The sequence below is a fragment of the Caenorhabditis remanei genome, chromosome I (genome assembly GCF_010183535.1).
Source record: "Caenorhabditis remanei strain PX506 chromosome I, whole genome shotgun sequence".
NCBI classification, from domain to species: Eukaryota; Metazoa; Nematoda; class Chromadorea; order Rhabditida; family Rhabditidae; genus Caenorhabditis; species Caenorhabditis remanei.
The window spans coordinates 714,412-731,564 of NC_071328.1; the positions used below are offsets into that span (position 1 = coordinate 714,412).

General features: G+C 38.1%; 2 protein-coding genes across 2 annotated transcripts in view; one reads left to right on the forward strand and one right to left on the reverse strand.

Annotated features, from left to right (window-relative positions):
* Positions 1–9,226: 9,226 nt before the first annotated feature.
* Positions 9,227–17,153, forward strand: part of GCK72_000099 (uncharacterized protein) — a gene marked incomplete at both ends in the record, with an annotated part of 30,227 nt that continues 22,300 nt past the window's right edge. The window contains 11 exons of the mRNA XM_053722265.1: positions 9,227–9,419; positions 9,470–9,601; positions 10,295–10,416; positions 10,465–10,603; positions 10,654–10,890; positions 11,615–12,110; positions 13,166–13,354; positions 13,429–13,606; positions 14,555–15,138; positions 16,039–16,320; positions 16,793–17,096. Of these exons, the coding sequence (XP_053590910.1) occupies positions 9,227–9,419; positions 9,470–9,601; positions 10,295–10,416; positions 10,465–10,603; positions 10,654–10,890; positions 11,615–12,110; positions 13,166–13,354; positions 13,429–13,606; positions 14,555–15,138; positions 16,039–16,320; positions 16,793–17,096 (2,856 nt within the window). The remainder of the gene's footprint in view (positions 9,420–9,469; positions 9,602–10,294; positions 10,417–10,464; positions 10,604–10,653; positions 10,891–11,614; positions 12,111–13,165; positions 13,355–13,428; positions 13,607–14,554; positions 15,139–16,038; positions 16,321–16,792; positions 17,097–17,153) is intronic.
* Positions 11,602–12,060, reverse strand: GCK72_000100 (uncharacterized protein; the record flags this gene model as incomplete). Its single annotated transcript, XM_053722266.1, has 1 exon — positions 11,602–12,060. The coding sequence occupies one exon, from the start codon at positions 12,058–12,060 to the stop codon at positions 11,602–11,604; it is 459 nt and encodes a 152-aa protein (XP_053590911.1).

A 17,153-nucleotide genomic window follows, 5' to 3' on the forward strand; every position in this document is an offset into this window, starting at 1 on the left:
ATTTAGGACAAAGCGTTAGGTGTTTAATCGTTTTATTTGGACTCGAATCACAATTTGCTAAATAACACACAAAACTTTTAATTTTTTCAAAAAAAAATTTTCCCTCAAATATTTTTTTTCAAGACCTCCAAAAACTTGTATTCCCTAAAATTGTCTAATTCATTTCAATTTCACGGTCAACTGACTTCAAATCCTCTTTTCGGAAGAAATAACACGATCTGGCGCGCCTTCGGCGCGAATTTTTAGCGATTGCGTCAAATTTTGGCATTGTCCCAAAAAACCACAATTTTTTGAGTTTTTGTCGGATTTTTGTATTTTCAAGCAATTCTAAAACACGTAAAACGCAAAAACTACCTGGCGCGCCTGCGACGCGTTCAGACACTTTTTTACATTAAAAAATGGTCAAAGGTTGAGGCAGACCACTCGGATCACTCGAAACAATTTTTTATCGAAAATTTTGTGATTATCGCTGATTGATTGTGTTATTGCAATGGAATTGAACAGGTTTAGAAGGGAAATTGGAATCATCCATAGACCACACATACACATGGCCACTAACATATGTGTGTATGTATGATATTGATGTTTCATTTAAACATGATATTTTAGGTTAGGTACCGCCCATTTTGTAGTAATTTTCATGTTATTTATTTATTTAATTGATTTCATTGAAGTAGTGAGCTGACAATTTTAAAAATAATCGTAATCTGAAAAACTTGCGGTTTATTTAGTAGGCATTTCTTTAATCATCGGTAGCAGAGTTGCGCGGAATTCCGACTTCCGACTTCCGGCTTCCGAGTTCCGTTTTGAAAATATTACTTCCGACTTCCGACTTCCGTTTTCGGATGTTTACTTCCGACTTCAGTCATTCCATAACGGTGAAATTTCCGAAAAGTAAATTTTGCAGAAATGCATGGAAAAATGGTCTAAAAGGACAGAAAATAGGCTCTTCTTCAACCAAAAACTAATTTTCCACTGATTTTCGCGAATTTTATGAACTTTTTCTAGGAGTTTTTGAATCTTTGCGAAAAAATCTACTTCCGACTTCCGACTTCCGACTTCCAACTTCCAACTTCCGACTTCCGGGCGTTTTTTCACTTCCGACTTTCGGCTTCCGACTTCCGCTTTCAAAATTGTACTTCCGACTTCCGACTTCCGACTTCCGTTTTAGAAAAAATCACTTCCGTGCAACTCTGATCTGTAGATTTTGAGTTTTCTAGTCCACTGAACTCTCGGTATTCAGAATTCTCTTTTTTTACACCAATTGTTTCTTGTATAGAACCGACCTCAGGGACACAGGAAAAGTAGAATTTTTCGGATTTTCGGTCTTGGTCATCTTTTTTGGAGTTACAGTCATTAAGGCTTGTTTTCCGCCTTCCGCCAAATGGGCTCATCACGGCGGAAGGTGGAACACAGGTTCAAACTGACTGTAACTCGTTTAGTTTTTAATATTTTAATGTCCTGTTTTTTCCAATCAATAGACAAATTTATGCTGCAAATTTAATATGAGCTGAAACATATACCAAATATAATTCTCGGTGAGTACTATAACCGTGACTTACTACGGGCGGGATGACTAATCGTGAACATGCCGTGGAGCGGAAAAAAACAAAAAATGTAACTTGCCGAGATCTACTCTTTGGGATATTTTTCAGCTCATAATATTGAGTTTTAAAGAAGTTACACGGAGATCCGTTTCGGGCCGTATTTTCACCGGCTGACAAGTATGCATAACGTAATTTCTGGTTTTCAACTGAAAATGGCCAAACTGTATATCATGGTACTGTAGTAATTCGAAAACCCTTCTATATGACAACATAAGTTTGGACGTAAAGACTTTTTCCCGAAACACGTTGTCTCGATTATTATTTTTTACGGGTTTTATTCTAGTCCCTTCGATTATTCGATTTTGATCCCAATCCCAATCCCTTTCCCCCCCAAAACTCCACAAGGACTGTTTTTTTTGTCCGTCCTCCTCCTCCACTCCTCTTATCCCATCCCCCCCCCCTCCCTCGCCCCAATCATTTTCACTAACACTATTAAGCACTGTCTACATCTCTCCATCCGTCTCTCTCTCACTCTCGAAAACTCTCATTGCGGAACAAAAGCGGAGTGCTCCGCGCCTCCCCCTCCCACCATTCTATTTGTCCTTTTGTCATTTTGGGGTAAAGGGGTTAACCTGAGGGTGCTCATTCTTTCTTAGAGCATATTTTTTTTCGTTTTGTAAGAAATTTGGAATTTTTAGAAAAATTCTCTCCCTTATCCTTATCACCACAGAATCCCCTCCCAACATCTTCTTCTTCTTCTCGATTGTTCTCTATTTCTCTAATCCTCTCACTATTTGGACACTCTCTCTCTCATGTCCCTTTAACCGAAACCTGTTTTCAATCCGTCTTGTCCTAACCGTCCCCCCCCCCCCTTACGGCCGCCTTTGCCTATAACGTCTTCTCGTTTTCTCTCCCCATCTATGGATGAAGGAGAAGACACTTGGAGAGAAGTTTTGTACTTTTTACTTTTTTACAGTTTTTTTTAGTAGTGATTGATGGTGGTGGTACTGTTAAAGTAATATTTTTGAAAAGTGTCAAAAAGGGGGGTGTACTTAAGGAAACCAGATTTTTATCATTTTTTTCTCATTGGAAAGGTTTTAACTTGGTTCTGATCGATTTTTAGCTGATTTGAACCGCAAGAATTGTAATTTTCGGCTTCCAAAGGGTACATGTAACAACATTTTTAGTCGGGTACACTTTTGTCGCTTTGGAAAGGTGCTACCTTGATTCTGACCGATTTTTAGCCGATTTAAAACTCAAAAACTAAAGTTATAGGATTCCGAAGGGTACCTAGTCCACGAATTTCAGTCATAGAGCTGATAAATACAGTTTTCACTGAAAAGCAGGCTGTGAGGCGTTATTTCTTGTAAAAAGTGTAGTTTTATAGGTTTTTGGATATTTTTCGGCCGTGTTTTCCTGAAATTTTGATATTCGAGAGAAACTTTGGACAGAGGACGAAAATCTCTGTATTTCGAATGTTGGAGGCGTTTTTTTTGAGGTTTTAGAAACCAAGACGGTTAGAAACCGGGAAAATGCGTTTTCGGAAAGTTCCAAATTTCAATGCCGCGTAACTCGGTCAGTTTTGATGATAACCGATTTCTGAAAACAGTTTTAGAATTCGGATGACTTCAGATTTTTAGACATATATCTTTTGCAGGGGTCCACACATGTGTTATTCCTCCAGACACTCGATTTCCACCTCATCCTAATCTTTTATACCTTATTCCCCCTGGAAAGTCTTATATAAAGTGATATCAGTATTTATTTTTATTTTCTGACAAGACTAGCCAGTTTTTGTTTTCTGTCCTCCTCTAAGAACGTACGTACTAATCCAAAGTTTATTTTTCGTCCTCTTGTTTTCTTTCCTCACAGACCTCTCCTATTTTAGAACTTAAAACCCCCGGGTCTAGTGATTCCGATCTTTTGCTCTTTCACGTTACCGTAATCTATAGTCTACAGTATATCTAGACTTGTGAATAGACCGGTTTAGGTTTATCTAGGTCCCTGATTCAAGTTTTTTGCAATTAACGCCAAATTTTTTAAGACCCTGCTCAAAACCGGCTTTTTGTAGCAAAAAATGACTAATTTTGAGTGTGAAGACCTTGTAACTTGGTCAGTTTTGACGTTAACTAAATTCTAAAGACAGTTTCAGAATTCCAGCCTTTTAGACATGAGTCATTTCTCGAGACCCTCAATTTTGCTCAAAACCAGGTTAAGAGGTTTTTTGGTCGAAATTAAAAGTGTCAATCTTTAAAGCCGCGTAACTCTGTCAGTTGTGATGCTTACTAATTTTTGAAGACAGTTCCAGAACCCTTGAAATCTAAGCTTTCCAGACATAAAACTTAATCCTATAATTTTAGACATGCCATAGCCTATATGGTGGTCCTAGACTGTCAAAACTGGAGAACGCCCTAAATACTACCCTAGACACAAGTTTATGACCTAAAAAACCGAATTCCTGAAAAACTAGGCCACGTGACATCTTAAAATTGAATATTCTAGGCCGCGAACTCTCAAAAATTTCAAAAGGTTCTTGACACAACCTTAGACACCTTAGACCTTAGGCACATTGTTAGTTAGACAAGTTTAGCGTGGCATGACCTAAAAAACCAAACTCGTAAAAAACTAGGCCACGTGATATCTTAAAATTTGGTTTTCTTAACCACGAAGACTCAAAAATTTCAAAAGGTACTAAAATAAAGGGCCGATTCCGTTCCGTTACCTTCTCTCAAACGACTTTTAAGTTAAAACTCCTCAAATTTGGTTTTCTAGGCCACGAACTTTAAAACTTTGTAACTCTGCCAGAATTCCTGTAACTTAAACTTTCTAGACATATAACTTTTACCAGATTCCACTTATAAGCCATTCCTCCAAACCCTTAATTTTAGCCTCTTACGTTACCGTAAAATTTTCCATTTCGTTGTATTTCATAACACAATGACGTGTGTACAATCTGAAATTCTGTGTCCCCACACAGATCAAACCATATCAGTAGTATCCATACACTCATTAATCACTCATAATCACCCCCCCCCCCCCTTTTTCCTTCTGAAGGTGGGGAATGGACAGTCATTCGATGTCAGTCCCCCCCCCCTCCGCCGAACAGGTTGACTGCGGAGGATAACAGAAGACCCCCAAAAGAGGAAAAATGATTCTTTCTCTCTCTCGTGATCATCACCCCTTCTTATCTCCAACCAATTCTCCTAAAATTTATTGATTTGTTAGAAAGAAAATTCTCGAGAATATTTTGAAGGATCTTGTGATAGGTGGTGCAGGGTTTGGGGGTATCGTGTGATCTCCTTCTTGTTATCTGAAATTTTTCTTTTTTTTGTCATGTCACTTCATTTTTCAAATTTTACTTTGGACCTTGACCGTATTCTTTCTTAGAATTGTCATTTTACTACCATTTGAGTGTTGATGGCCTAGATAACCAAATTTTGTGGCCTAGTTTTTCACGAATCGGGTTTTTTAGGTCATAAGCTTGTGGTTAAGGCAAAAAAACAGTCATTTTAGTATCCTTTGAAAATTTTGAGTCTTCATGGCCTAGAAAACCAAATTTTGGAAAGTTAGGCCGTTTGAGATGGTAACGAAACGGAATTAGACTTTGATCTTAGTACCTTTTGAAATTTAAAAGCCTTCGTGGCCTAAAAAACCAAATTTTGAGGAGTTGAGAAACTCACGTGGCCTAGTTTTTCACAAATTTGGTTTTTTAGGTCATAAATTTGTCTCAAGTGTAGTTTTTAGTGAATTTTCCGGTTTTGACCGCCTTTTGTCATAAAATTACGCAATTTTTTTTTGGAACTTCAAGCGTTATGATGGACTAGAAACTGAAACATTCGGATTTTAGGCCATTGGTTTTTTTAATGAGCGGCTAGTACGGTATAGTCCAGTTTTTTGTCATTTTTAGTATTTTGATGGCCTAGAAGCCCAAAAATTTGGAGTTCTAGGCCGCAAACCTTTCAATTTTCATAATTCTGGTGTTTGTGAGAGTTTGGTGGCCTGGAAACTCAAAATTTCGGAAGCTACGTCACCATTTCTTGCTATGGCCTATCTTTTGGGTTTCTAGGTCATTTTTTCTTACAGTACACTCATTTTCTACTCATTTTTTGTATATTTCCTTATCAAGCTCATCCAAATCCGAGTTTGGGTTTCCAGGACATGTAATCACTTCCTAAAGTACTTTTATCGTCTTTTTGTCATAATTTTTCACTCATTTTTCATTTAAATTCCAATTTTTACAGGCCCAGCCTCTATCGTCCGCCAACAACAACAACAACTATTTATTCCCTTCAGATTTCTATATTTTTACTATAATCATATATTTATCATTATCCTAATGAATCACACAGTCTAACTCAAAGAAGACAGACGATGATTCTCAGGTTTCTCATTTTCACGGCACTTCTCGCCGTGACAATTGTCAATTCGAGTACACGGCAACAGGCAGCTTCGTCGTCATCGTTTCACTCGATACAAGGTAAGTTTTTATGGGTTTTTATGGAAAAACGATAAGAAATTGATAAAAATTCAGAAAAAATTTAGAAAAATTGGTAAAAATAGCGTTAAAAACTTTGGTACTAAAAATTAAAAAAAAAACAATTTTTGCAATTTTTCCCCAAAATGACCTGTTTTGGAGTTTTTATGGTTTTTTAACGGGAAATAGTTTTAAAAATTGAAAAAAAAGAATCAAAATTGCATAAAACTGATCTAAAATAAACTAGCGCTGAAAATTTTGAAAAAAAAAGTGTTTTGAAATTTTTTAGTATTTACTAAGTTGCAGGAACCTTAGTACAAACCAAAATGTTTAAACAATTGAAAAAATTATGGCTAGTGTGGATTTACGGCGTAAAGCCACACCAGCATTCACAGTTTTTACGGTGTTAGTATGATAAGCCTTAATATTAGTAAAACAATTTTTTGGAAAATCGAAAAAAATATTTTTAGCTTTAATAAATGTAGTATACAGTTCCTTTATCTACATTTTATTCAATTCAAAAACTTTTTTTTGGATTTTGAAATCCCGTCACAACTTTCATGATCTTAAGAAACGGCTGACTTTGACATGTCCCCTTGATGTCACATTTTGTCCCGAATGTCCCCAATTTATATTTTTCTGGTAGATCAAAGACAGGGCATCATTTTTGTAGTGGACAACTTTTTGATTGCTATTCACGCCTTTGAGATATGCGGTTTTAAAAATTAGGAGGCGAGAGAGCGTGCGAAACGAGGAGGGTGTCTCGTTTCTCTGCGTCTCTCCCTCCCTCTCGCCTTGGAGGTACTTTACTTCAAACGCTTATATCTCAAAAGCCTGAATATCTATGAAAAAATTGTCAACTACAAAAATAAAGATCTGGACTTTATCTACTAGAAAATGTTAAAATTTTTCAATTTATGTAAAAATTCAAAAAGTTAGAAGCTGTCAAAATAGGCGTATTTTTAAACTAGTTTTTGCCTAATTTTGGTTGATTTTGGTCAAGTTTTGATATTTTTTAAATTTTTTTGAATTTTATTGGCAGAATATTGTGTTTTTTGACGGTATTTCTTCGTAAAATCCATCAAAAATTTGGGAGTTTTCAAACTTTTCCAATTTTACTGTCTTTTTTTTTTGAGAAGAAAAGGTCACTCAACTGTTTTTTTCTAATTTTTCTCTGTCAAATTGTCTCACTCTCTCTCACAGATTCTTGTCCAGCTTCTTCGTGAGCGCACTTTTGTTCTGCTGCACGCGTCGGCTCCGCCGCACACCTCATAGCACAAATAGTGTCTCAATTGAAGAACGGAGGGGGGGAATGGTCAGAGTTAGAACAACAAAAGTGAACAAATATGATAATATTCGAGACGAGAATGAGAGACAGAGAGAGACACAGAGAAACACTAATTGACCTTGTTCGTTGAGGGAGATTTTCACACCTTTTGGGCCAAAGGTGGACTGAGGGATCATGGACATCTGGATATCCTGACATACGGATACACAGACAGACAAACAGACAGACATGTGACGGCATGTGGCGAGACCGTAGGATTTTTTGAAATGGTTTTTAGGGGATTTTAGGGTTTTCAGGATTTTTAGGGTTTTCAGGATTTTTAGGGTTTTCAGGATTTTAAGGTTTTTTACGCCTTGTTTTTCAAAGATTTCAAAAATTTTGGCCAAATTTTCCATAATTGTACAATTTTTCTCACAAGTTGAAAATTTTTAAAAATAATTTTGGTTTTTTCGAATTTTGGACAGTTTTTTTTCCATAATTGGACATTTTTTTTTCAAATTTTCGGGCACTGTAGCCATGCGGACTACTTGAATATTTTAAAAACCTGTAAATTTCATAAAAGCGAAAACTTTTTCTTTCGAAATCGGCTACTTTCGACATGTCCCCTTGGTGTCGCATTTTGTCCCCGGTTGTCCCAAATTATATTTATCTGGTAAATCAAAAATAGGGCTACATTTTTGTAGTTGAAAACATTTTGATAGATATTCACGTTTTTTAGATACACGCCTTTAAAGATAGGTACCTCCAAAGAGGAGAGGAAGAGACGCAGACAGTCAGACGCTCTTGTTTCTCTTTGTCTCTCCTCCCTGGTGCCTAACCTTAAAGGCGCATATCTCAAAAGTGTGAAGAGCTATAAAAAAGTTGTCAACTACAAAAATGTAGCTCTGGTTTTGATCTACAAGATAGATATAAATTTGGAACACTAATTTTTGTTACAATTGAAACACCGTGACGCATTCTTAAAGTATGTCGGTGTTTTTTGGTTTTTTGGTTTTTTTTATTGTTTTTCATCTAAAAAAACATGTAAAGAGGGGTGTCAATCAATTGATACAAGTTTAGAGAGACATGTTTACATTCTCTCTTTTTTCAAACAATCATTCAAATTGGCGCCTAAAAAACTGGATTCCTTTTCTCCTTTTCTGACCACAGATGACCAATACACCGTATCGGATGATGGGAATTGGTTTAGAATGAGAAGGGCGGTGTAATCTTATGAATCTGTTCAGCTTGGGCAAGGGATGGACAAACCGAGATGGGAAGAAGTGAACAATTGCAAAAACTATAAAAAAATAAAAATTTTGATGGAATTTATTTTAAAAAATTGTCAGAAAACACAATATTCAACCAACAAAGTTCAAAAACCTATAAAAAACGATAAATTTTGACCAAAATCAACTAAAATTAGGCAAAAACTAGTCAAAAAATACGCCTATTTTAACAGCTTCTAACTTTTTGAATTTTGATATAATTTGAAAAATTTTTAACATTTTCTTATAGATAAAGTCTAGATCTTTGTTTTTGTAGTTGACAACTTTTTGATAGCTCTAAACGCCTTCGAGATGTGCGCCTTTAAAGTTAGGCACGCAAGCGACAAGGTGGGGGCGAGAGAGCGTGCGAAACGAGGAGGGCGTCTCCCTTCTCTGCGTCTCCCTCTCTCTCACCGCGCGCTCACTCTGGAAGTAGGCTATCTTTAAAGACGCATATCTCAAAAGTGGGCGGAGCTATCAAAAAGTTGTCAACTACAAAAATGAAGATCGGGACTTGATCTACACAATTATACTAGTTTTGTAACATTTGAGTTATAATAAGCTAAGTTACAAACTTTCGAAGTTGGTCAATTTTTTGACTGATTTTCACTTTATTTCAGTCAATTTTAATGAGAAAAACGCGGTTTTTGCACACATTTTTTCATTAAAAATGTTATCCAAACAATTTTTAGTCGACTCCCCACCATCAGTCCGTTCTCGTATCATCTCCGCTTCAGTGAACACCGCCTCATCAGTGTGCAACGAGAACGATTTCCGGTGTAGTGACGGTAAATGCATTCGTGCCGAATGGAAGTGCGATGGATCCGGTGATTGTTCGGACGGCGAGGACGAGAAGGATTGTCGTAAGTTTTCTGAGATGGCCTACCGTTTTTCTAGGCCACTTTTTTTTCAGCACATCCCGGCTGCAAATCCGACCAATGGCAATGTGACACGTACACGTGGCATAGTGTCTCGTGTATCGCCGAGTATCAAAGATGTGATAATATCACGGATTGTGCAGATGGATCGGATGAGAAAGATTGTCGTGAGTTTTTAGTTTTTTGAAGTGTTTAAAAAATAAAAATAAAGAAGTTGTAGAAAAAATAGCTTAACTTTGACATGCCCCCTTGGTGTCAGATCATGTCCCAAGTGTCCCATAATTGTATTTTTCTTGTAGATCAAAACCAGAACTACATTTTTGCAGTTGATAACTTTTTGATAGCTACAAAGGGTGACGAGATATAAGAATTTGATTTTCATTAAAAAATTTCTCAACTTTGACATGTCCCCATGGTGTCACGATTTGCCCTAAGTATCCCAAAATTATATTTTTCTTGTAGATCAAAACCAGGGCTACATTTTTGCAGTTGATAACTTTTTGATAGCTCCTCCCACTTTTGAGATACGCGCATTTAAAGATTGGTACCTGTTGCGACTCGAGTGAGAGACGCAGACAGTCAGCCGCTCTCGTTTCTCTGCGTCTCTCCTCCCAGGTGCCTATCTTTAAAGGTGCATATCTGAAAAGCGTAAATAGCTATCAAAAAACTTTCAACTACAAAAATGTAGCTCTATTTTTGATCTGCAAGAAAAATATAAATTTGGGACACTTGGGACAAAATGTGACGCCAAGGGGACATGTCAAAGTTAGTCGATTTTTTTCATTTTTTCTCTTTTTTTTTGGTTTTTTGGCTAAAACTTATAGTTCTACGCTCAAAACTTTATAAATAATTTTTTCCAGCGGCATCCACTGTGGACTGCAGTTCCCCCAACGTCTTCATGTGTGCCGACGGGCGTCAATGTTTCGACATGACCAAGAAATGCGATGGAAAATATGATTGTCGAGATTTGAGTGATGAGAAGGTACGGTAGTGCCTGGCGTGCCATTGACGCAGTTTTTGTGATTTTCAGGATTCATGCTCACGAAACCACACCGCCTGTTTCCAATACCAATTTAGATGTGCCGATAAAACTCAATGCATCCAAAAGTCGTGGGTATGTGATGGTTCGAAGGATTGTGCCGACGGATCCGATGAGCCGGACACTTGTGGTATGTAGTTTGTAGTTTGTAGTTTATAGTATCTCAAAAAATGATTCCAGAATTCAAAAAATGCACGGCGAACGAGTTCCAATGCAAGAATAAACGTTGCCAACCCCGGAAATTCCGTTGTGATTATTACGATGATTGTGGCGATAATTCGGATGAGGAGGAGTGTGGCGAGTACCGGTGTCCGCCCGGAAAATGGAATTGTCCTGGAACGGGACACTGTATTGATCAGCTGAATTTGTGTGATGGAGCGAAGGATTGTGCGGATGGAGCCGATGAGCAACAGTGCTGTAAGTGCTACAATTTTGGAAAAACCGAAAAAAAAACTTTTTGAAATGTGAAAATTTGGAAAATAAAAGGTTACCAATAGAATTTTCATGCAAAGTTACGTCGGGATATCAATTTTGAGCCCAATCGGACAAACTGTCGTAATGTATGGTGCATTGTACGCAAACACCGCGACCGATGCATCAACTAGAGCTAGCGAGCTCAAAATTATGTCCCTAATGTGAAATTTGACGGAGAACTCGATTTTGACATTAAATTTTTTTTTCGAAATTTCAAGTTTTTGTTGTTAAATTCAAAATTTCGAGAAAAATAACTTTTTTAAATATCAACCTTTTTTGAAAATCTAAGACCGCCATGAAATTCTACGTAAAAAATTATGCTGGGAAATCAATTTTGAGCCCGATTGGATAAGTTGTCGTAAGGTATGGTGCATTGTACGCAAACACCACGACGATGCACCATACCTTACGAAAACTTGAGATAAAGGACTCAAAATATTGTCACCTATGTTAAATTTGATAGAGAATCCGATTCCAAAATTAAAAATTAAAAATTTCGAGGTTTTGAGGAAAAATTTTAGGATTCTGGGAGGTTGTCGTAAGGTATGGTGCATCGTACGCAAACACCACGACCATTGCTATCAAGCTCAAAATTTTGTCACCAATGTAAAATTTGATAGAGAATCTAATTCTGAAGTCGAAAACCCTTAAAAATTACAAATTCCAGCGCAAAACCTGTGTCCATCCCTCGGATGCCAAGCCGGATGTCACCCATCCCCTCACGGAGGTGAATGTACGTGTCCAAGTGGATACAAACTCGACGACCGTTTTCACCGGACATGTTCCGACATTAACGAATGCGCCGAGTTTGGTTACTGTGACCAACTGTGTGCCAACCACCGTCCCGGTTTCACGTGCTCCTGTCTCGGCGACTGTTTCACTCTTCAAATGGAACACGGACCAGGGAAGGATAATCTGACGATGCGGGGATATTGTGTATCGAATAATGCGGATAAGATGAGACTGTTCATCGCACGACGTGAAGGACTGTACCGTCTGAATCCGAAGAATCCGGAGGAGGAAGTGAAGAAGTTGGCGAGTGGAGAATTCATTTATGGAATTGATTTCGATTATGGGGATCGGAAAATCTTCTGGACCGATCGATTGGCTCATTCGGCGTTTAGTGCTGATGTGGATGATGAGGGAGAGATTTCACAGATTAAGTGAGTTTTACCTCAGATTTTGAAATCCCGCCACAACTTTCATGTTTAAAAAAAATTCAAACTTTGACATGTCCCCTTGGTGTCACATTATGTCCCAACTGTCCCAAATTTATATTTTTCTGGTAGATCTGGTCTAGGGCCTTATTTTTGTAGTTGACAACGTTTTGATAGCTATTCACGTTTTTGAGATATGCTCCTTCAAAGATAGGCACCTGGGAAGAGAGACACAGAGAAACGAGAGCGGATCACTGTCTGCGTCTCTCACTCGAGTCGCTACGGGTACCAATCTTTAAAGGCGTGTATCTCAAAAGCGTTAGCAGCTATCAAAAAGTTGTCAACTACAAAAATGAAGATCTATCCCTTATCTACAAGAAAATGTAAGAATGTTTGAAATTATGTCAAAATTCAAAAAGTTCGAAACTGTCAAAATAGGCTTATTTTTTGACTAGTTTTAGCTCTAGTTTTACAGTTTTTGTATATTTCAAGGATATTTCATGTTTTTTAGTCCAAAAATCCTAAAAATCTCAACATAAAAATAAGAAAATACCTAATTTGAGTTGAAAGTTTCGATTTTCATTGAGAAATAGCTCAACTTTGACATGTCCCCTTGGTGTCACATTATGTCCCAACTGTCCCAAATTTATATTTTTCTGGTAGATTACATCTAGATCTTCATTTTTGTAGTGGACAATTTTTAATAGCTCTGCAAGATTTTGAGATATGCGCCTTTAAAGATTCCTCCAAGGAGGAAGGGAAAGAGACGCAGACAGTCAGCCACTATCGATTCTCTGCGTCTCTCCTCCCAGGTGCCTAACTTTAAAGGCGCATATCTCAAAAACGAGAATAGCTATCAAAAAGTTGTAAACTACAGAAATGAAGATCTAAACGTGGTCAATCTGAAAAACACAATTTTGAAACATTTGGGACAAAAAGTGACACCAAGGGGACATGCCAAAAAAAGTTGATTTTTACTTAAAACTCGTTTTTTTTTCAAAGTTTGTGGCGTAGCTTCATCTTCCCGATTTTCCACCATATTTCTCCCATATTTTTTCCAGAAAACTAAGCCTGAAATCGCTCGTCTACCCACGCTGCCTAGCAGTCGACTGGATCACCAACACTCTCTACATCATTGAATCCGGATCCAGACGTATCGACGTCTCCTCTTATGACGGGGATAGACGGACCGTTTTGTTGGCTGACGGACTCACTCTTCCACTTGACATCGCTTTGGATCCGTTGAGAGGGTAAGGCTAATAAAGGTGCCAAAAAAATTTCAAAAAAAAATTTTTTTTTCAAAATGTTCTATTTCTGTTTCCAGAGAAATGTTCTTCACAAACCAACTGAAAATCGAGGCGGCCGCTATGGATGGTACAAACCGACGTACGCTGGTCAGCACTCACACTCATCAAGTATCTGGAATTGTGGTCGATATCACTGCCAAGAGGATTTATTGGGTTGATCCGAAAGTTGATAGACTCGAGTCGATTGATTATCAGGTGAGAGTTTCATTTATTGAAATTGAGCCATTTAGAGTTTCGAGCCCATTTGAATTAAGTGTCGTGAGATGCGATGTATTGTACGCAAACACTCTGTACAGTGAATGCGTACAATGGGCCGTACCTTACTAAAACTTGTCCAATCGAGCTTAAAATTGATTTCCCGATGGTAACCTTAGTTTTTCAAAAATTTCCACATTTCAAAAAGTCAGGTTTACTTGAAATCCTGAATTTGACACTAACTATTTAACGTTTTGACAATTCAAGCTGGAGAGCCTGAACACCAATTCAAAATTTGATAGATAGTCTGAAATTGACGTGTAGTCCAAAGCTAAATCGCTAGCACTGTGATTGCGTGCAATGCGTCATATTTTATAACATTTTTACGAATTTGAACAATCTGTCATAAGGTACTAAGCAACTTTACGCCATTTCAAGTTGAAGGCTCTGCAAATTTGAAATCAACAAAACTGTCATAAGGTACGATGTATTGTACGCAAACACTTCGAATGGTACACTGCAAAAAACTGCGTACAACGCACTGTACCTTATGACAATACCTATGGATAGTTTGATCGGGAATTTGAAGTGAACATGTTGCTAGTAGTTATAAATGAGCCTGGACCACAAAAATGCCAACATTTTCACATTTTACGTCAGCAACCCAAGTTTCAGTAATTTTGAACGAGCATTTTAAAATCGTAGAATTTTGAGTTTTAACAATCCCATAAGTTTTATAATTTTGACTTCCAGGAGCATTACAGACTCATTTATTTTTGAAGTCACTTTGATAACCAATGTTTCACAAAATTTGAGTAAAATGCCGTAAGTTGTTGTGTATTGTACGCAAACACTATACATGACGACGCTTTAAACCAAAGGAGCTGAAAATTGGCTCAAGAATGCGAAATCTAACAAAAAATGTAATGAAAACTTCCTATTTTGTAGGGAAATGACCGTCGAATTGTGGCCCAAGGAATGAACACCGTCCCCCACCCATTCGGACTTGCTCTCTTCGACCAACACCTCTACTGGACGGACTGGACTCGTCTCGGCGTCATCCAAGTCGAGAAATTCGGCTCCGACACTAAACTTCTCTGGTCAAACACCGAGAATAACGTCTTCCCAATGGGAATCTCCGCCTACCACCCGATGGCTCAACCAGGACCCGGACAGTCCGAGTGTCTGGCCATGAAAATCGAGAATCCGTGTACCAACGCGGATTGTGAGGGATTGTGTATCCTCTCAAAAGATCAGGGAGGATTCGGTGTCGGTTATAAGTGCGCGTGCCCGATCGGTCAAAAGCTGGTCAACGGAAAACGGTGCATCGACTCGATTGACTATTTATTGTTCTCCAGCAATAAGATTGTCAGAGGTATCTTCCCGGAGATCAATGAGAAGGCGTTGGCTGAAGCGGTTCTCCCGATTTCGCCGATTTCTCAAAGAAGAATTGGAATGTACTTTGAAGTGGAGTGTGATGTGCATGGAAACTCGTTCTTCTATGCCGATATTATGGATAACACTATTTATAGGTAAGGAATTAAGAGAATTGTTGTGAAAATTGAGTTTAGTAAGAAATTTTCAATTTTGGCATTTTTGGGTTACTGTAATCCCAAACACTAAACGACAAAATGCAGAAAACACAAAAATTTGTTTTCTTACCGTAACGAACTGTGCATATTGTCGTAAGATCAGACACATTCGGTGTTCGCACAGAAATTGAGCTACCGTAATCCACACAATGTACCAAATCTTACGAAAACATGCACAGAAACTTGAAATTCATGATTTTCTGCATTTTGTCGTAATATCTGATTTTCGGTGTTTGCAGACGAAACACTTGTTTTCTGTAAGTTACCGTAAAGTCTGACGCATTGGGTTTGCGGTGTTTGCAGAAAACTGAGAATACAGTAATCCTTTACGTGAAAATGCGAATTTTGATAAAAAATGAAGTCAAATTGGTAAAAACTCACATTTTTGCACTGAAAATAGTGTTTTTCTTCACTTTTTAAGGAAGTAGATGCTTTAGGACATCCGGACACACAGACACACAGAAATGCACAAATTATTTGATATTATAAAGTTAAAGTCGAGTTTTTAACCTATTTTTTGCGAATTTTGTTTTCTGTAAGTTACCGTAATGTTTGATGCATTGGGCTTGCGGTGTTTTTTTTAGAAAATTGAAAATGAGACATTTGGACATACAGACACACAGACAGACACGAGTCGTATCAGCCTTAGAAGCTTAAAATCAGAATTTCTACCACAAAATCTCATAGTTTTTTTGAAAATATTCGTCGATGTCCGCTTGCAATAAAAGTGTCGCTAAACGGCTTAAATTTAACATTTTTTCAAATTTCAAAAAGCGATCTAGCTTAGAATTTCATTTAGATTCCGAATATTCTAGCCTCAATATACGATTTTCCTTCCAGAATCCGTCCTGATGGAGAAGGAGCCGCACCGGTACTTGTCACCCATAACGACGGACTCTTCTCGATGTCATTCGACTGGATCAGCAAACAACTCTACTATGTCGACAACATCCGTAACAGTCTGGAAGTTGTGAAGATTGGAGAGACCGGATTGGTTCATCCGGATGAGTTGGTCCGCCGTCAGTTGCTCACCGAACTCCGTGATCCAGTTTCTGTTGTGATTCATCCATGGAAGGGATTGTTGTTCTACGCTGAGGCAATGCGACCAGCTGCTATTTATAAGTGAGTTTGGTTTGGATACTTTGAACTTTTTTCCAACTTTGACATGTCCCCCTGATGCCATTTTTTGTCCCAACTTTTCAAATTCAAATTTTTCTTGTAGATCAAATCCAGGGCTATATTTTTGCTGTTGACAACTTTTTGATAGCTATTCACGCTTTTGAGATATGGACCCTTGAAGATAGGCACCTCCGAGGAGAGGGGAAGTGACGCAGACAGTCAGCCGCTCTCGTTTCTCTGCGTCTCTCTTCTCCGGCGCTTAACTTTAAAGGAGAATATCTCAAAAGCGTGAGCAGCTATCAAAAAGTTGGCAACTACAAAAATGTAGTGTTCCTTTTGATCTACAAGAAAAATATAAACTTGGGACACTTGGGACCAAAAATTGACACCAGGGGGACATAAACCGATTTTTCGCAAAATTTTTGATTTTTCCAAGCTAAGACGAAAATTTTAAAACTTTTTTGAAATTTTCCAGATGCCACATCGACGGTACCAATTGCCAAGTGATCCGTAACACCACCCTGGGCCGGCCATCCGAAATGGCCATTGATTTCGCCGAAAACCGTCTCTGCTGGGGAGACACCCTTCTGAAAACCATCTCCTGCATGGACTTTGACGGAAAGAATGTGGCTAAACTGGATATTGACAATCCGATTCCAGTTGCTATCACAATTATGAACGAGCACATTTATTATGTTCATCAGAGACCGTATTCCATCAGAAGAGTGCATAAGAAGAATGGAGGTGGCAGCAAGATTGTTAGGGAGTTCGGAGCTGATGTGAGTATTTTGGTGTTTGCACAGAAATTGAGCTACCGTAATCCACACAATGTACCA